This window comes from Tympanuchus pallidicinctus, unplaced genomic scaffold (genome assembly GCF_026119805.1).
Source record: "Tympanuchus pallidicinctus isolate F22 unplaced genomic scaffold, pur_lepc_1.0 scaffold1, whole genome shotgun sequence".
In the NCBI taxonomy this organism is placed as follows: Eukaryota; Metazoa; Chordata; class Aves; order Galliformes; family Phasianidae; genus Tympanuchus; species Tympanuchus pallidicinctus.
Window position 1 is genome coordinate 68,827,217 of NW_026294618.1, and position 20,149 is coordinate 68,847,365.

The 20,149-nt window shown below is 39.6% G+C and overlaps 2 protein-coding genes and 1 long non-coding RNA gene across 7 annotated transcripts in view; 2 read left to right on the forward strand and 1 right to left on the reverse strand.

Annotated features, from left to right (window-relative positions):
• LOC128086655 (uncharacterized) overlaps positions 1-20,149 on the forward strand; it is a 631,060-nt gene that overhangs the window by 609,457 nt on the left and 1,454 nt on the right. The window lies entirely within an intron of this gene.
• Positions 23-4,057, forward strand: CUNH6orf120 (chromosome unknown C6orf120 homolog). The gene is made up of 2 exons (XM_052695390.1): positions 23-158; positions 912-4,057. The coding sequence occupies exon 2, from the start codon at positions 959-961 to the stop codon at positions 1,514-1,516; it is 558 nt and encodes a 185-aa protein (XP_052551350.1). The 5' UTR covers positions 23-158; positions 912-958; the 3' UTR covers positions 1,517-4,057.
• PHF10 (PHD finger protein 10) lies at positions 2,714-19,311 on the reverse strand. Of its 5 annotated transcripts, XM_052695259.1 has the most exons (12): positions 19,187-19,310; positions 16,869-16,975; positions 16,539-16,669; positions 15,979-16,062; positions 14,503-14,636; positions 14,239-14,388; positions 13,202-13,311; positions 12,310-12,463; positions 9,766-9,921; positions 4,828-4,936; positions 4,376-4,564; positions 2,714-2,945 (listed from the first exon to the last, which is right to left on the reverse strand). In XM_052695259.1, exons 1-12 carry the CDS (start codon positions 19,253-19,255, stop codon positions 2,860-2,862), a joined length of 1,479 nt encoding a protein of 492 aa, XP_052551219.1. In that variant the 5' UTR covers positions 19,256-19,310; the 3' UTR covers positions 2,714-2,859. The 5 variants fall into 5 exon arrangements, with proteins under 5 accessions (XP_052551219.1, XP_052551209.1, XP_052551231.1 ...); XM_052695249.1 differs by having other exon boundaries at positions 2,714-4,564; positions 19,187-19,311; XM_052695271.1 differs by lacking the exon at positions 9,766-9,921 and having other exon boundaries at positions 19,187-19,308.

Genomic DNA, 20,149 nt, shown 5'->3' on the forward strand with positions numbered 1-20,149 from the left:
GGAATCGGCCTCCGCGCTGCCGCTGCTGTCGGGGTGTGCCGGCCCGCCTTGGGGCGGGATCTGTCCGAGCCGCCCTGCCCTGCCGCACGTCTACGGAGCCGCGGCCTCGCAGTCGCCGAAGCCCCGGGGCGGGTCGGAGGTGAGCTGCGCAGCGAAAGGTAGAAGGCTATTTTTCTGTCGCTGTTCAGAGGGGTTTTTGTTGGTTTGGAAGGTTACGAGGGCGGGGCTGTTCTCTTGTATGCTGTCGTTGCAGAACTGGGACCTTGAGGCCCATGCGACCGTAAGCTGGGAGCTTCCTCCGTCTGTCAGCTATAAAACGCGTGCGATTTAAGTGACGTTTCAGCGGGAGTCATGCGGTTTGTTTGGATGCTAGTAGGTTACCAACAGTTTAGTAGTAGCTGTCTTGTTTAAGGTAATTGTACAGTCTTTGCGGAAGGCACGAAGGGATGGAAGCCATCTGAAGCTTTAAAGCACCCTTGACTGGCACTTAAATTCACTCAGCTGCATTCTTTGGAAGTCTTCGGCAAGGTTTAGAGCTCGTGCGTTGTGTGCAGCTGTTGTGCTGAGGCCGCCTGGGCAGCAGCGTGCAACGAGGGAAAGGGTGCGGGAGCCTTGATTGTGTAACAGCCCCTTCCCTCTCTGCTCTGCCCCAGCAGCCTGAGCTGTCATGTAGATAAGTGCTGTAAAGAGCTGAGCGTTCATATAGTAACAAAAACTTGATAAAAGTACACACGCTTCTTCAGTGACAATATGCTGCTTTTGGGCAGAGAAATAATCTACGCGTCATTTAGCGCATTGTGTTTTCTCGGTAAATAACCAGCTTTTATTGAAGTTGCTTGATTTGGTGTGAACAAAAACTGATTCCTTCCAGGGATGAAATATACTAGCTCTAAATCGTTTTGTATTCGCAGAGTACTGGACTTGACAATAGGAAGAATCAGAATAAAACATAAGAGCCATGGCAGCACGCTGGAGGAGAATCCTGATAGTATTTGTGGCAGCTCGAGTACTATGTTTGGTAAATGCCTTTGAGGAAGAGGATGTACCTGAAGAATGGATTCTTCTTCATGTTGTTCAAGGCCAGATTGGAGCAGGAAACTACAGCTACTTGAGACTAAATCATGAGGGAAAGATAGTACTTCAGATGCAGAGTTTAAAAGGTGATGCGGATTTGTATGTATCTGATATGACTCTTCACCCCAGCTTTGACGAGTACGAGTTACAGTCTGTTACTTGTGGCCAAGACGTTGTCCACGTACCAGCACACTTCCGCCGACCAGTGGGAATAGGGATTTATGGGCATCCCTCCCACCAGGAGAGTGAGTTTGAAATGAAAGTCTACTATGATCGAACAGTCGTACAGTATCCATTTGGCGAGGCTTCCTACAATCCAGAGGAGATGGAGGCAAGCCAGAAGTACTCTCACTCTACAGAAGATGAATCTCAGGATGAAGAGTCTGTTTTCTGGACTATACTTATTGGAATCTTGAAGTTAATACTTGAAATTCTTTTTTAAATTGATACGTGATGGACTAAATCACATTTCAGTTTGTGAAATTGAACATGAATAACTTTCTATAATATTTAATACTCTTTATTGTTTCCTGAAGAAGTATTCAGTTTGATTTTCGTAAATCAGAAGCAAAGTGGTGGGGAGGAAAAAAGCCATATTTAATTTTATATTGTAATTTTTTTTCCCCCTAAAAGTAAAAGGAGCAGCAACTGTGCTATTTGCAGTACTCTTCAGAGATCAGGGCTTAAAAATGAATGTAGAGCTGGGGATCCCTAAACAGGTGCTTAGGAAAAAATAACTCTTAATGATTTTCTGTCATTAGTTTCTCGATAAAGACTGAAATACAAACTGTTGCTCTGTAGTGCCCCCTCAATTTGGAGCATATTTAAAAATAAATCCTGCTCTTCTGACAGGTTACCTTCAGTATAACTAACAAGCAATGGCTTTGAAGCATACTGAAGTTGAGGGATGTAGGGTGAAGGAAGAAAAAAACAGCCGACTAAGGGGATAGAGGGGCTATAATTTGACTGCTTGTGCTGTACATCAGTCATCTTTAAGCAGAGGCCTGTCCAGTCACTCACCACCTCTGCAAATCCATGACCTGAATCAAGTGCATGTTACTTCAATGTTACAGTAGGGAAGGAAAGCCTTCAGCTGTTGTTACTTGTCAGTAGAACATTCTCATTCCTCATTAAAAGCAATGCAGTATATAATACCTTAAGCCTGAGAGGTATTTTCTTACATCTCCCTTTTATAGCTTTTTGAGATTGATTTTTTTTTTTTTTTTTTAATGTTTACAGTCCCTTTTTGTTTTCCCTGTAAATTTATATCAATAATTAAATAGTTTGCAAAGAAAATTTTTGCTGAAAGAAATTTTCAGAATATTATAAGAAAGTCAGATTGTGTTCACTTTTTCCCTCAAAGTTAGTCTTTTCCAGGAGTACTTTTTGCCTTGTTTGAGTCTTTCAAATTAATTGCTATGCAAATAGTATGTATTTAAATAGCTCTGTAATTTTCTTTTCACAGAGCTTACAGATGAGTACACTGAAATAAGTAAGTGTGGTACTATAATTTTATACAAATGGTGCATGTACCATTTAAATTTCATTATATAAAGCTTTTTCTTTTCGAACAGGAATTTGACTTTTTTGTCTAGATAGCTGACAGGACGTGATTAGAGACTTGTCTCACAAAAAATGGTTATATAGCCAAAATTAAAAGTTTATTTGATAAAAAGAAAAACGCAGTGGTATTGTTCCTCTTAAAAGTGGTTGGTTAAATAGCACCAAAGTATCACTTCAATTTGTGCAGTTAAATTTTGAAACAGCAAGGTTTTTTAGGGGAGTTTAGCCTTCCTTGCTGTTTTTCCCCCTTCTTCCTCCTCTTCTGGGGATGGGAGGGTCTTTCTGACAACAATCACAAATCCAGCGACCTATGAAAAGAAAGTTATCAATTAATGGGAAACTACCTTTTTTGTATTCACTCATCTAGTTATGCACCTTTCACCATTTCAATAGGCTCTCAGCAATTTGTAGCACTTTGTTTAATGTATAAAACCAGTTCTTCTTTAAAATGTTAAGTATCTTTTCTAAAAGGTACAGAAAGCAGCATGTACAATTCACCATCCCTTGCAGACGCTCTGCATGTAACAGTTGGTTACTTTAACACTTGCAGATCTCAAGAAGGGCCAGCGCTGCTAAGGCAGTGGTTCTTAGAAAAGAAATGACAAACTACAAGGTTTCAAGTTGGATTTTCATATGAATGACTGCAGTTCAAGGTTATGGGTGGTTACAGCAGAAAAGAATGATGGCAGTTGAAGAATGTTGCTATTGTGCCACAGGCTAGGAGGGCTTGTTTCCCAAACTAATGTGAGTTATTTCAGTGCAGTTGGGCAGCACAGATTAAAGTGCTGGCAGGGGCTCAACACCAGACCTTGTACTAAAACCTGTTAATGGAGGGAACAGTAACAGCTTGAGCAAAGAGCAGGAATATTAACTATTTATATTACAACAGCTGGAATCTCAAAAGCTGCTTTGCTCACTTTTAAGTTTTGTAGCAATATTATCTATTTTGTTCAGATTCTCTCCTTAACTCAGAATGAAAGCTGAATCAGCCACAGAACCCGGACTGACGTGAGAGCAATCTCTAGTGCTTTCCCAAATGGGAATATATATTTGAGGTAGTAGTTACAGGGAATACTGTTGCTGAATATGTCATCACAAACATAGCATGGATTTAGTATCGTGTGAAAAGCTGTGCTGCTACCAGTTATACCTCTGAAGTTTTCTTTACACGGCCTTGAGTTGGCCAGGAGATACCAATGAGCAGGTGATTCAAAGGTATAAGCTGCCTGAAATTTAGGTACCTCACTTCCAGATATGACATCTGAGAATAAAAAGGGCAAGGAAAAGTGTTTAAAAAAGGTGTTTACAAATACTATATTAAGCATACTTTTTAATTTAGAAATTAAAATAATAGCACACTTTATTAATGTGAAAGCTGTATTCCAGCAATATGCAGCAGTACAGGCATCTTTACAGGTTTCTTTTAAGAAAAGAGATCATTATTCTCAGTATTCTGTGGAAATGTATATTTAAAACAAAATAGCTCCAAGTGGGTCTGGATTTTGTTGTAAAAGCCAATTATATTTCCTATTGAGGAACTGCCAGGTTAAACTGTGCACAAGTAAATATACAGAAATAAAGCTTATGAAAAAATGGGACCCTGCTGGATGCTTTCCAACACTATTGTTCATTCTTACCCTTCAAACTGCTTTTAAACTTTCAAAAAGCAACACATCTATTCTGACAGAATCCCCAGGACTCAGAGGAGGTGGGAAGAGAACAATTAAATCTTTATTACCTGAGGGAATAGCGTCAAGCCCCACACAAAAAGTGTGATAACCACGGTCACATACATCACAGAACATCATTTCTTCTTCATGGTGAGGCTGCCCACACATAATGCATGTTTTACACTCCATACATTGCCAAGGGTAAGTCTTAATCATAGCAACAAGCTCCGGGGTCATATCAAGGCAAGAAGGGTGGCCTAGATTAAAACCAATATTATTACTATGTCTGAAATGAAATGTAAAATTATTTAGACTGCTTTTACAGAAGCTGAAGCCGAGCTCACCTCCTGGTGAGATCTGATAGTGCACTGAACATGTCAGTACACGTAACATTAGATAGGAAGCTTTAATGAAGGAGAGAACAGGCAAGAGAACTGTCGCACACAAGTACAAATACTTCCACCAAAAATCTGTCAGAGATACTCTCTTAGGAATCCAGTTAGCACATACAGATACTTACCACTGTTGTCACACTGGGAGCAATGTATAAGAGCTTCAGCTTTTCCTTTCTTGTTGGACTCCTTACCCTTCAGACAAATTCCACATATAGCATTTGGAATGACCTTTGGCTGGAAGGGTAGAAGAGGACTATAAATTCATTCCAGAAGAATTCACAGATTTAACAGGAAACGTATCTCCTTAACTCTAAAAATTAATGATTTATCTGCTTGTGTGAACCTCAGTACATAGGACAATAACTGACAATGAGTGATGTTTCAATCTTTGATTAACTATGTACAATTTTGCACTTGGCACACCTGTAGTGAGCATGGTGTAAGTTCAGCTGGAGTAGAGCATGTAGCGTGTCTTCCCCTGAATTCATCAGCTAACAATCCTCTACATGTAAATTACATGATGTAACATTAAAAATTTTAGGGATTTTGTACTTTTTTTTTTTTCTTTTTCCCCACCAAAATAGAATACTTCTTTACGAATGGCCATGTAGATTTTCCATGTGGAATAAATTAAATACAATTTCCCCTTTGCATTGATTCTCTAAATATAGAAATTTAGTTACAAAAGCAATAAACTAGATTTTTGTATTGTTAGTTTTAAAGTATCTGGTTAACTGTATTATATACTTCTACCCTTCCTTACTGTGTCCAGTCATAACCGCAGTAAGAAATACACACCATTGTACCTAATTATAGTTTCATAATATTTCTAAGAGATCATCTGGAGCCTATTTGAGTGCATGAGATGCATTTAGAAGGTAAGAGAGAAATAGGAGCCTGTTAAATTGAGCAACGTTTGTGGATTAATTCTGTGTCCAAAACGAAAAGACAAACCAACAGAGTTCTACTCAATGATGATCAAAAAAGATACAAGGCATTACATTTTTCAGAAACATCTTCACGAGGACCAAGGAACAACCCAAGCATTATGAACTTCAAACACATTTCAGTACATTGTTGAGTTTTGACCACTGCTTAATAATTTCAAACCCAATTTCTCACTAATTTCAATAGTCCTCACTGATTTTAATGACTATTGCCAGAGTTTTGAAAAGAAATGCTGCCGCAAAGGCACAGCAACTAGAGGGAATTCAAGGCATATTCCATTTTCTGTGGAACCAAATGGCTCATCAGTAAGCAAGAACAGTCCCAGTCAAGTACCAACCATTTGTGGGGAGAAGAATGAAGTTTAATTAAAAAAAAAGAAAAAAAGAAAAAAAGAAAATAAGTATATATTTAAAAACAACAAACAAAAAACAGATCTTCTTTAATGCAACTTATAGTTAAGTGCGTCTATTGCCCGTGCCAGTTTTTATGCTAGTACCTATATCTAGTTAAAAAAAATAAGAATAATCTGAACTCATATTTAAGTAGTCAGGACACATTGCTTAAGGATTTATGAAGTGTTCCATCTGTTTAAGTAAAAACACAGTTACTGTCTCTGATGTTGACTGGTCTAAACAGTTTTATTTAAAAAAAAACAAAAAACAAAAAACACCATACCAGCTCTTCACTGGTAACTTCCTACAAAAGATGACAGAGGCATTCATACAGACTTTTTTTGCTTATTTATTTTAAAAAAGCATAGTCAACCTGTTTTATACATAAATATAATAAAACAATAAAAGAAGTCTAACATTCACAAAAGTCTCTACAAAGTAATAAATATAATGGAAGCAAAAAACACACATAAAGTCTCTTACTGTTAACTAATCTATGTGTCCTACATGTATACCTTTATATCCTCCTCCTCTCAACAGAAGTGGCACACACTTAAACTTTGTCAGTGTTGTAGCATCTACCCTTCTGTTGTTCGGCCTACATTCTAATTTATATTGTGGTTGTGTTTTTATCTATTTTCTAAGCAAATCAAGCCTTTCTAGAATAACAAGTGCACTTCTCTAATCAGACTTCTAGTTTGTTACAAATTTGTATCTCACTGCCTTTAATATTCAGCAGCATACTCCCTTGTACTCCATCAAAACTAAAGTGAGCTACTTTCTGGTCACTGTACTTGCATCAGGGTACGTGCATTAACACTCTGCTCTATATATTTCTAAAGTCAGACACTGATACAGGTGCATTAATTAAAACTGCTTCCATCTACACTTCACTAAATTGTGTTTATTAGAAATCGTGCATTTAGGGGGTGGGTAGGATGGGAATCACAGCCTATTAATAATACAGTTCCAACAGTATGGAAGTAATTTTTTTCTTTTTCTTTTTTTTAATAAAAAAGGAAAAAAAAAAAAAAAAAGAAAGAAAGATTTCACATTTTTTAACAATTCAAGTTCTGTTATCCTAAATGGCTTTTAGAAACACTATGAGGGAAGTGTTATCAAATCCAAATGGGAAGTCACAATATCCCATCGATTATATTTTGCTTTGTACATATTCATCTAATCAGGGTAAGGAAGGGGGAGGAAAAGAATGCAGGTCACATAGATGATTGCTCTGCTAGTTTTAATCTCCATGCTGCTGTGCTGCAGCTCTCAAAGTCAGCATTCCAATGATGCCATTTTTGCAAGGTCATATTCTGAACACAAAGCATTCCACTTGCATATATATAGACCCGAAATAGAAGTGTTGTAAAACATAGTTTCTCAATATGTTTCAGTTTTGTGTGCAAACAAAAAAAAAAAAAAAAAAAAAAACAAACAAAAAAACCCCAAACCTCCTTTACTTTCAACAATACCCTGTGTGCGCAATTGCAATAGCCAGTCCTGCAGCAACAGAAACTTGCTACTTGTAATGTGACAAAATATCTAACACATTCTAACCCTTCTTTGTCTAAGACTGACAATAAGAATGCCTCCATACAAAATACATTATTTCTTTTACTTAAAATTTAACTCCATGGAAATGTGTAAAACCTGTAATACTCACAATGTGTTTCTATAACTATACATTTGCATTCTGATGCTGTAGCAATTATCCTTCAATTAAACCACAAGTAACCAAATTTACTGTCCTACAAAAATAGTCAATATTAGAGAATGATACAGAACACAGGTATTACAAAGTTTTAGAATTCACAGGGACAACATTTTAAATCAGTTAAGTCTTCAGCTCGAAGTGCCTTAACATTCAGGCACGTGTGGTATATAATTATCTGGTGTTTTTAACTGATTAACAAACAAGTCTTTCTGTCTTACCAGCTAAAGTGTCTCATATAATTGAGTTTACTGAAAGCATTTAAACACTCCCATGAACAAGAAAGCCAGTCCTCCCAACACAACATCACCACCTTGACCTATCAACGGGCTGAGGGCTGATGCAGGCAGGATACAGCTGCCATTGCAAAGATGTGGCACCGTGAATTTCCAGTAACAGATTGTTACTCGTGCAGTTGGTGATTTTGAACCCATAATTGCTATGGGAATCCATTTCCGAAATGCAATGCTGTATACCACCAGTGTAACTTTTTTTAAAGTTCTGTTGTTTAAAATTATTTTCTCTGTGCATTCAAAAGGCCATGCATAGATTAAACTAAATCAAATACTCAGAAATCTCAAAGTTAAGTGAAACTTCTTTATGTAAACCAGTGGCACACAATCACTAAAGTCAAGGTAAACAAAGCTAAAAGAATGTCAAGTGCCATCATAGGATTTCATGTTCATGGGAACATAGGTATGCATTCTGAGTCTACAACAATTTGCGAAGTTACATATAAAAAATAAACTTATGGTACCACAGTCTAAATCTCCATAGTTTGCATATTTAAGTTTATGAAAGACAAAACACAATCGGAGCTTCACACCTGTTATGAATTTTTACAGTTACTGTATGCAGAGAAAATTTATCAAAGCTGTCCAATTCTTGCTGTATATTAGCTTCTTAGTTTATAGCTTATTTATTGTTAATTTGGTGCCTATAGATCAGAAACAGTTTTGAATACAGAATGCAAACCATCAACAACACACTCTTGCTGAGAAAGTTTCTTGATATGCATGATCTTGCCACTGACAGTTTTCTTTTTCATAACCTCTCTTAATGTGCACTCCTGTTTGTTCTATAAACCTTATGTTAATGTAATGTTTTTCTTTTCTATAGACCTATTACTGTTCCTGTATGTCAAAGGATAATTCTCATTCTTTTCAGTGGAACAGGATTGGACAACATGTTTTAGAAGTGTTCAGTTATACTCAAAACACTTCTTGTTAAGCAGAAAAAAAATGATAACACACGTCGATTTCTGTTTCTTCTGAAAAGTATTTTTATCAATCTTCTTACCATCTCATTTTTTTAAAATTATTCTACAGTAATACTGATAATTTGTGTCTTAGGTTTGGCAATCACTGCTTCATAGCTCAAATGTACTAACATCCTAATGAGTCAGATAAAAGCATATTGCCTACAAACTTTTCTACATAGTATGAACTACATAAAATGTTCTTTTCCATATAGTGTTAAAGTGGTTATGTAGTGTTGCCTGTACAATTGTTGCAAGCTTCTTGCCTTTCATCCTATACATCGTAACATCTCAAGACGAAAGACTATTTGAAATGAACATTATAACAACATGTTCAGCCACATCGCTGCACTTTACAGCGCTGATCTCTAGGTACGTACTAAACAGTACAAAAAATAACGGATACCAAGTGCTAGTTTTGAACTGGCAACTAATTCTGACTGGCATGTCAAAGCCAAGGCAGACAGAAAGATGTAGAGTTCCAACGACCAGTCCACAATGGATTTTTCTAGTGTAGCTGCCTAGGAATCAGAGAAGTTAACAGAAACAGAGGCCGCTGAATAGCTAGAGTACAGGAGAGGCCCATGTGAAATAAAAGCAAAAAGGAAGTAAGGAAGCAAACAGATGGAGCACACAACAGGAGAGCAGCTAGTGAAGTACAGCAAGCAGAAGTTCCATAATACTGAAATACAAGTATTTCAGGGAGAGGCTGGTCAGTAAAGATGTTCAGTCAGGGGCTTTTTTCTTCTACCTTGTACCCAGGAACTGATTTGGATAATACAGAACGTTTGGAACCATCTTTTCTTGGAGTAGCACTTTTGTCTCTCGTTTTTTGTCTTCCCTGAAAAGAATCTTCCTGGTTGTCTGTGGCGCAATCACCTTCAGATACATTGCCAGACGAATTGTCCTACAATGAAAATACCATAGCTATATTTTTTACTTTTTTGGATAGACAGACAAGTCTTTTGTATGCCCCTTAGAGCCGACTAAGGTAAAAGAAGGACATGTCTTTCCTTCTACAAAAGCGTGGGGTACAACGAAATAAAACATCTTTTCTTGTAACCCTTATCTATTTGTTTTCATGCTAAAAGACTGGCATCAGCAATAACAGTAATGCTTTTTCAGTTATCTTGATAGCATAGTGGGATACACTAGTTCTTTGAACCATTTTCCTTTGACAGTCAGCAAGAAATCAACTGTATGCAAGATATTTATGTAACAGAGGGCCAGCAAAAAGTTAAAAGTGCCCTGGCCATGCATTTAAAGTGTATTACCAAACAGCACTAATTCAAATTTAATATGCAAAGGTTTTTTCTGCTACCCTCATCTCTCATTTTCACCAGGAGCACCCTAAATATTTCATGTGGATTGCAGCAGAAGAATGCCAAAGGCAAAACATGCTTCAACATTTAATACAGAACCAAACATAAATTTTATGCTGCAGTTAAATAATTTTGTGAGAATGGGAAGGTAAGAAAAAGGGGAAGAGGTTCAAAGAAAGTGAGAAACCAACATAAGCATAACTGAGAGCAGCAGACAAGATTTTTCTCAGAGAAGTGTTAAGAAAAGCCTCCAAAAAGCTCCAGCAGAAAACAATACAATCAGTCACATTTCTTGCACTAAAAATATAAAGGCCATGTAACAATGGTGCCCTACAGTAACAGGCATCTGTAATCTGCCTATATATGCCCAGAACCTAAAATCAAAACAGACTAAACAGACACAGGACAAAAGGAGGAGCGTAACAGAAAAGCAAAGCTAACTACATGGTAAAAAGAAATTGTATGTTTCACAGCTGTTGGGTGTTTTTCTTTATTTTTTTTTTTAATTATGGCAGGGTTCTTTAGGACAAGTCCATTAAAACACTACAGACCAGGAAAACTGCTACCTGACTCCAACGACAGGGAGGGGATAAAAGGAAAAAGCATATTATAGGACTCAACAGGTAGAATGGTAGGCAGCTCAGGACTCAGGAAAAGAGGCTTGAGAACTGCCTACCTTTGTATTCAACAGATATTTTGCCCAAACAATACCTTCCAACACCAAACTCACTTCATAAGAATCTCTTTTCAAATATTCCCTACACCTTTCTCACAGAAGCACATTTTTCTTTTTGTGTGCTCTCATTAAAAAAAACCATCTGAACTTCTGCTCAGTCCAAATACTTTGCCATTAATAAAAATGGAAGCCAGCAGACATGGGAACTAAAAAGAGGTGATTAAAGACCAACTATTAAAACAAATAAACAAACAAAAAAACCCACAACCTGGAGTATGATTAGACCAAATTTTTGTGTTGAAATTTAATTCTGAGCTTACATTTTCTTTCCCCAAAATATAAGCAAAAAGGGCATATTAACACTACCATTTGCAATTCTACAAGCTGACCCCTTCCATTCTTCTTTAGTTATGAGTATTTTGTAAATATTTAACAATATGGAGAAATTTCACGTGTTTTTTTTACCCTCTATCAATTCCCCAATATCTAACATTTTAGTCAGTTGAACTAGAAATTGTTAAATGCATCTGCGATTTTATATTCTGTTTTTCTCAGAATTAGGGCTCAACTTTTAGAAAATGGTCAGCACCAATACACCAACAACACCAATACCAATGATTTAGTTGTACCTGGACAGCTCATCTGAAGCACAACTGTTCCTGAGTATCAACAAACACTACCAAGGCAGGTATGTGAAACTTTTGCTTATATTCCAGTAACAGTTAATTTGAAGTTTGCATAAGTAAAGAGAACACACACACCTATTAAAGATTTATCATAAAACAACAACAAAACTGCTTTCAAACTTTTCTTTAAACTGCAGCAATAAAGTATCTGTTTCTGTATTGAATACTTCCTGCTTCTACTTCATAGGAAAACACAGTAAACAAGGCTAATCAGTCCTTTAGTGATAGGATACATTCTATGAAACCAAAATAGCAAAATATGGTGTGAACTGAACTGAAATTCACTCCTCTCAGAAACGCTAGCAGCCAGACTTGTCACTTGAGGAAAAGGCTGTAAAGAAGGAAGGTTCTTCAAAACTTATTTAAAAAGAAGAAAAAAAGGGCCTGGCATTCCAGAGATTTGTTTGACTTACTTTAAAAACAGAGCAAAACGGAAAGTTGAAGAGAAACGTTACAAAATAGAGAAGTACTAAAAAGATGGGAATTTTGAGTTTGCAATTCTACTTCAATTTACAAACATTAGAAGATTCTAACAGGAAATTACTGAAACTAAAAAAGGCAAAGAGAAAGGATTATTTTTGTTGTTGAAGAATACTTTCAATTTGTCTCACCGAATTGCCTTTGGTTTTCCGTTTCTCGTCACCTCGCCCTTCTTCTGCATCATCTGAATCCCCATCACTGTCTAATGCAGGCAGCTCTGGATCCAAAGGGGGTTCGTAAAGAGCTGTGTTTAATGGTAAGTAACGAAGTTCATCTGGAGAATATCTAAAGTTATTAAATAAATAAATGAATGCCTGTGCACTTTATGCATAGATATTGCTCACAAAATATACAAGAAAATTAGAGAGAAAGAGTAAGAAATGTAAATAACTCCAACCCTCCTTGTCAGGGAAGCACATATAAACATGCACTTCTAAAAAGATGGGAAACTTACTTATTTATCCCCACAAATGTTATACTATTTAGTACTTCTCATCTTTGTGTAGGCAGATATTCATGGAACACAGGAAGAGTATATTTGCAATGTTGCAAACCCGTGCAATCATAAAAGGTCACCTGAATGTTTACAGATTTTTAATCAATCCATGCCAACAAACCATATACTTTGTTTATAAAAGTACATAACATCTGTTCTAACCCAGGGCACACAAAGAGTTGGGGTCCAAAGTAAAATAAGTTGGTAGATTCCAGATTTCATGATTGCTGAAGGGGAAAAAATTGCAAATAAAAATAGCTACAGGATAACGTCAAGATTTCACCAGATTATCTGAGCGGGCCAAATTTCAGGCACCACAATACATCAGAAGAGGGGACACTCTCACAGCAAGTATTTATATACGTGATGTTGACAAAAGCCCCCATGCTGCACATTTGTTAGACTAGCAACTGCTTCAAGCATAAGAGTAATTCAAAACTTTGCTGCAAATATACTCAAATGTTTTCCACCAGCCAGATGTAGAGATCAGTGCAAAAGAAACAACAGTTGCAATGCTTTTAAAATACCTTTTGTAGTACTCCTGGAACTGGCCGGGTATGAGAGCCACTGGATAAGGACTAACCTTTGTTCTCTCTGTAGGCAAGATTTTGTATTTTCCTTGAGGCACCTGGATAATCTGTTGTTTAACACAAAACAATGAAGTTCTTGTTTTGTAAACTTTTGAGCTTTCCTTACCCTCCGTTCCCTGCAAATATTTTGATGTGCCAGTTTTATCCCATTTACTCAATCAGAACAGCTACCTGAGCTCTCCCATGGAAAATTCAATTCATTAAAATGACAAGAGATCCCACTCACAAAACAGTGTTACAGATTTAAGTCTAAAGCAGTAATCCTGAACTTTTGTGAGAGGCATCTTTGATGTTAATTATTATTGAGGGTCCATAGTGGTAGAAGGCAGCAACAACACCGCCATCTAATGCCAAAATCAGACTGTGACACTATAAAATCCCATTAATAATAAAATACGTCAAAAAGAATCTTACAGAAGCCTTCTTTCTTTAGAAATGAGTCAAAGGAATTATCCACCATCTAGTTTGTAACATATCACTGTCAGGAAGGTATTACCTTTCCATAATATATACCTTACTGAAATAATTTGCACAGACAAAATGTTACATCTAACAAAAATAAGTAAAATTTGATACAGAGCATTCTTTTAGATAAACAGCTAACTTTTTAAATAAATATATTGTTCAGAGAGAATTTTAGAAGCATTCCAAAAAAGAACTGGCCATTTACATGCACAGATATAACAACAGAAACTTCTTAAACTAAACATCCTCCGAATTTTATGTTGTTACCAGCAGATTAGAGACAACAAAGGAAAAGCTTACATGGATAGAAGTTAAAAAAAGTTTTATATTAAATGTATTTGAAATTATTCTTTTTAAACATGGTGTGAAATGGTTAAAGCCCCTATGTCTCTGTAATGAGATTAATCAGCCCCCTGAATGATAAGATTGTTAGAAAGGTTCTAAGAAACACCCTTACTAAAACATGGAGCTGCCTTTTGGCATTGATAAAGAAAATTAAATTTGCCTACATGTGTCTGTAAATCAAAATAGGCTCTTCTTTCTTCCATTCGCTCTCGGTTTAAATTGCTGTTGAATTCTGCAGCTTTCTTGGCAGCTTTTTTAATATATTCTGGAACTTTACTGGCTTCTACTTTCTGTGTGTTCTGCTGCTGCATTTGCTGAAACAAAAACAACTTCATTAGCTTACACACATTTCACTACCAGTTTGTGAACGCTTTTTTATATATTCCATGTTACAGATCTGGTTCACTTCACATATGCTATTTACTCACAGAGTACTCTTTATAATGATCTGTTATTCGCTGACGTTCTTTCTCTTGCAGTATAACAGAATACTCAGCATGTTTGGCAGGGTATTCTTTAATCATAAGATCAATTACTTCATCACTACGCAAAGCTGTTAGACCTGAAATAGATAAAAGCAATAATGATGCTATCTGGCAAAACTAACTGTGGGTTATTTATATCTCACAATCATCAACTGAAGTTTTTGAGAAGCTAAAGACAATAAACTACTGTGCACAATGCCTCACCCTCTATCACATAGGAGTGAACTTATGACATTTAGCTTTCAAGGCTGATTAAGGTTTTGCTTCTCCCCAAGGAGGAAAGATTCTTCTCTTGTTTGCATCTACAGAACCCAAACCCCTAAGAGGCAGAATCTTTTCTGAAAGCAGGACCTGGTGACATTTGTTTCAGTTTCTTGTAGTGGTGAATGGTTAGTTTCACTGCCTCTCACTATTTAATTATGAGGTCAGGTTCTCTATACAAATCAAAAAAGAACCACTGTGAGGTCAATTCAGAGCAGCAAACTGCACGCAGATGCCTGACTCCCGATTAAACTATTTCAAGTTCAGAAGTCAGAACGTGTCATTTTGCAGCTATCAAGTCATTCAAAACCCCTCTTCAAAAGCTTCCAATACAACTAATCTCCATTGACAACAGGATAGAATGTGGCATATATTATCACAGGGACAGTTGACGCAGCACATGCCTCTACTGTATACCTGAGATAGAATACATAATTTTGCTTCTACTGGTACAAATTAGATATTGTTATATCCTGCATATTAAAGTAAAACTTTCAAGAGAGATCTCTTGAAACTTCAGAGAGATGTTTCAAGAGAGAAACAAAAGCAGTGTACCAAGGACTGTTAATTAATAAAGTGGTGTAACATCTGCACAGATCCATGGGTACACTGGGGAAAAAAAAAACAAACTGACAGGCATCCTTTAATTTTTAACACACTCCAAGTCACACATATTAGCAGAGAAAGAACAAATACTTGAAGTTCCTTCAATATAAAATGCATTCATGACACTGTTCTATTGCATATACACTTAAGTGGCTTAATATTCACCCTTCTGACACCTAAGACATAAGCTCAACTCTATAAAATACACTAATGTTTGCTGAGTCGCTACTAATTCAGCAGAACAAGATAGACTTTTTAGTTTAAAAAATCATGCTGTTCTTTTTCTGTTAAGGAGAAAAAGGATTATAAAAGCTAATTTACAACATAGGTTTTATTAAGAAATTGGAACAGAACCAAAATTTGTTTTTAACAATCAATATTGAGCATTGATAGCCTTTGGCCGACTTACACAAACTAAAAATAAAATACAAACTGGTTTTCATGTCAGAATTTACATTTTCATTTGTGAGTCATTCACTTCTCTACCAAAATGAGTCACATTTTCAGTGTGTCATTTTTTTATACCATAACAAGGAATTTTTTTCCTCTTACCTAACGTGCACTGAGTCTCTGTGATAACATTTAGTTCTCTGAGGTAGAGTTTCTCCTTGTGAGACAAATCTCGTCGTTCTAAATCTTCAGAGAAAACAAAGAAAAAAACAGCAACAGAAGTGTATAAAATTACTCAAAATCCCCCATAAACAACGTTAAAGTATTTGAGAATTTTACTTCCAGGCAACAAGTCTGCACTATACAGGAAATGGAATACAAAGATAAAGCCAGCTTTACAGTAAGAAATCACCAACCAAATACTTCAGAATTAAGCTGAGGTCAGTTTTCAAAAGCTACTTGCTGATCTAACACTCAACTCATTCTTTTGTATAGATTTTCTAGTGGCAAGACTGAAAAGTCTTAAATTACTGTGAAAACAAACTATAGGATACATTTCCAAAATGCCAGTAACAAAACCAAAAAGTACAACATACAAAACTAATTTTGCTATGATCTTTTTTAATTAAATGGACCATTCTGCAGTCAAAAAGACACAGAGATTACATTCAAAATGTAAGAAGACAGAGTTTTAGAAGAAAGACTTAAAAAAAACCAAATACCTGGATACTTTCTTTTAAAGGAAGTCACACCCAAATATTCACTAACTTGCTCCTGAAGCATATAGTACTCCCCTGTTTCATCTGGTGGCCACTTGTACTCTATCAGGTTTTCAGCAGGAAAATAGCTGTATCTGAGCATAAGAACAACACCAGGAGAAATCAAAGAATGCTGGGAGAAAAAGACCAATAGCTACTGGCATGACTCAATTCAGAAAGTTAAACAAAGAATATGACAGAGTGGAGAAGAGCCAATGCTTCAGCATATTGAACGAAACAGTAAGACCAGCAATAAAAGTACTGGTTACTGGTATACCAAAGTACTGCTATTACCCAAGGTCCTGACTAGAAGTCTCACAGCTCCGAGAACTGTCCCCTGAGCCCATCCGCCGTCTTTTGGATGGCTGGCTGCCATCATTGGAATTTTCTTCAGTGTCATCCTGAAACAAAAATGAAAATAGATATTAATCAATTTCAAGTACTGAATGGGTAATTTAAAACATCGAAAACATTCTAAGACAGTATAAAGTTTAGATACACCTGAAGTACTCAGCTATTTAATAATAGTCTACACAAAACTGGCAGGATGGTTTACACAGGAAGCATAAGAACTGGCAAACAGTTTATGGAAAGATTGAGTAGCAAAAGCTTTTTGTTTACGGAGGGATTTAAAAAAAACCTAAAGCTACAGACTAGTAACACTATATGACTCCTACCTATATGGTATATTTGTTGCTTGCAAATATGCTATATTTGTTGCTTGTTAGCAACAAATCTCAAAGCATCTAGTGATTAAACTTACATGATTATAAGTGAGAAACAGAAGTAGTCAAGCAAGTTGCATATAGCGAGCAGCAGCAGATCCAAGAACGAAACTACCTCAAATAAAACAAAGGACTAAAAGAAACTATGGACTAGTATAGAAGTATTATTAATACAATAAATATCACTTCAAAAAATGATAAAATACAGACAATGTTCAAAATTCTCATACTGATTCTTACTGAATTAAAGTATTAATACACATTATGCTTTTCTGAAGTATTTGGAGCAGGTGGAGAACAACTGAAGAGAAACTGGAGCCAGTCACCATGCAAGGAAAAAGCACCCATGACTTTTTAACTGCGCTTACTGTGTCGTTTTACATTATTAATAGAAATGCAATCTTATAAACTCAATTTCTGATCTTAAATCTGTCACCATTACAGTTGTATTGGAAATGAATTGAATAGCTTATGCTGAAGTAATCTTTGCAATGAAATATTAAGAATTAGAAAACCATAGATTGTATGTAATTTATCAATGCTATTTTGCTAACTTGCAGATTTTAATCATGAAACACTTTGTGTAGTGGAAGAGCTACTGCAAGTGTCTAACTTTGTGCTAAGAACAATGTTACCATTTTGGATGGCTGCTTTAACAGCTTTCAAGCAAAGCGGGTAATAGTTGATATATATACATACATACATAAATATATACGTTTTTTGTAAGTTAGTGTCATCCCTGAGCTGATTTGAATTAGGCGGTCAGCTTCTGCTGGGCACAGGAAAATCATGTAGCTTTCATATGGTCCCATTACAAAGGCATTTTGGTCTGAGTAGTGTGACCTAGATCTCAGACTTCCATTTGGATTATAACTGAGGGAAAAGAAATTGTTTCTCAAACAAGAAATTGTTATTTTTTCAGGTATGCTGGCTGTGTGATTCTCTTACTTCCTCAGCCAGAAGTGGGACTTTGATTGCTCTTCGCTATAACTAATGAATGCCCACAGCTTATTCCTTCCTCCCACGCAGCACTCTAGAGTTTAGAACTGCTGGACTAAAACATAACTATTAAAGTCACTCCTATAGCAAAGCCTACAAGAAACTTCAAAACATCCTTCAGTAAGGGCCTCGCACAAGTTTCTCCTTTCTGCTTCAGAGTCTTCCATTTCCGAACGCCCTGTTTACACGACACAAGCACCCACAACGCAGCAGGGACGACTGCCTCTGCTTCCTCCTCTGCTTTCGGTTTCACTCCCAGACGGACACAAAACACGCAGAGAAATGAGGCAGGCCGGTGCAAAGGACTCGGCAAACAAACGAGAACGCTCGCAGCGCACTCTAAAGCGCTGTACAGCTCAGCCACGGACTGCATCGACGATTTAAAGAAAAAAAAAAAAGGGACAGTTCAATAGAAAGGAGCAGCCCAAAGAGGCCTTCCCCGCCTCGCAGAAGCACGCCCAGCACACCCGCGCGCTTCCCCGTTGGTTGGCTCTTTAAAGTTACAGAGCGAAGTCTCCGTACGCCAATCAGCTTCGAGAGCCCCGCCACGACGCTTTATTTTGTAACTGGCAGCCGGAACTACCCAAACCTCCTCCAAAGTGCCCACCGAGCCGTGGCCGCGCGGCCGCTCGCAGCCGGACCCAAACTTCGCGGGGTGCGGCGCTCCGGCGCGGGCGGCACTTATACGAGCGACGGCGACCGCACGGGCGCTCAGCCCCGACCCCGCGCTACAACTTCGCCGCGACCTCGGCAGGACGCCGCGCCACCCCCGAGCCCGGCGCACGCCCCACGGCGAGGAGAGCCCGGGCTCAGCGCGTCGCCCCGCGGGGGCCGGCCGAGGCCTCCCGCCGCCGGGCCCCCGAGCGCCGCGGCCGCCGTCGCGCTCACCTTCAGGGATTGGTTGCCGGGCGTGGCGGGGTCGCTGTCGCAGAGGCGCGGGGACAGGACGGCCGCCATCAGCGCCGCGGGGGCCGCCGCCGGCTGGGCGAGGAGAAGCGCCGCCGCCGCGCGCCCCGGCCTCGCGCCGCGCCCGGCTCCGCCCCCCCTCCCCCTGCGGGGGGTGGCAACGGCCCCTACCGGCCAGCCCGGGCACGAGCGCGGCGCCTCGCGCAGCTCCTGCTCCGCCCCCCTCCGGGCTGCCCGCGGCGACCCCGGCCCGCGCCGCCGGACCGGCACGCGGCCCGCCCCGCCCGCAACGCCGCGCGGACCCGGCGCTGCCGTTCCGCCGCCGCTACTGCCACCACCGCCTCCGCCGCGCCCTCCTCCTCCTCCGGCCGCCGCAGCCGCCGCCGCTCGGGCGGCCGCGCGGCCCAGCCGTGAGCGCGGGGCCGATCCGCCTCGGCAGCGCTTGGGCAGCAGCGCGGCGCGCAGGGGCAGCATCCCCCGGGCGTGGTGGGCGCCGAACGCCGCCGCCGACGTCCGGCGCGGGAGCTGGCCCCGGCAGGGCTGGGCTGCTCCGTCTCCGGCACGTCAGCCGGGGACGAGCTACGTTTGTGAACCATCCACCAGCGCAGGAGGGGTGTACGGGGGGCGGGGGGGAGCACTCGCAGGAAGCCGGTGCGAGCGCTCTCCCCCCCGAGGAGGGCGCTTGAAGCCGGCTCCGCCGCTGCGCGGAAGGAGCGAGCGCGCCGCCGTCAGCCCGCACCCCCTCCGGCCGCGCCCGGCGCCGCTCCCGCAGCCGTACCTGGCAGGAGAGCCCCCGTCCGCGCTGCACTTCGGCCCGCACGCAGCCCCGCCCGCACCGCACCGGAGAACAAAGCGAGAAGCCACTCCCACGCGGGGACCGCAATCCCCCGCCTCGGGCCGCCGCGGCGGGCGGGGAAGCTGCCGCACGGCCGGCAACGAAGCCGC

Bases quoted from the DNA above. Each gene is read 5' to 3' on its own strand.
- CUNH6orf120 (XM_052695390.1), top strand. From the start codon at position 959: ATGGCAGCACGCTGGAGGAGAATCCTGATAGTATTTGTGGCAGCTCGA.
- PHF10 (XM_052695249.1), bottom strand. From the start codon at position 19,255: ATGGCGGCCGTCCTGTCCCCGCGCCTCTGCGACAGCGACCCCGCCACG. The intron at 12,464-13,201 runs GTATTTTAAAAG...TAATAACTTTAG, and splicing joins TTCCAGGAGTACTACAAAAG to ATATTCTCCAGATGAACTTC. The intron at 4,937-9,765 runs GTAGAAGAAAAA...CTACCCTTCCAG, and splicing joins AATCAGTTCCTGGGTACAAG to CCAAAGGTCATTCCAAATGC.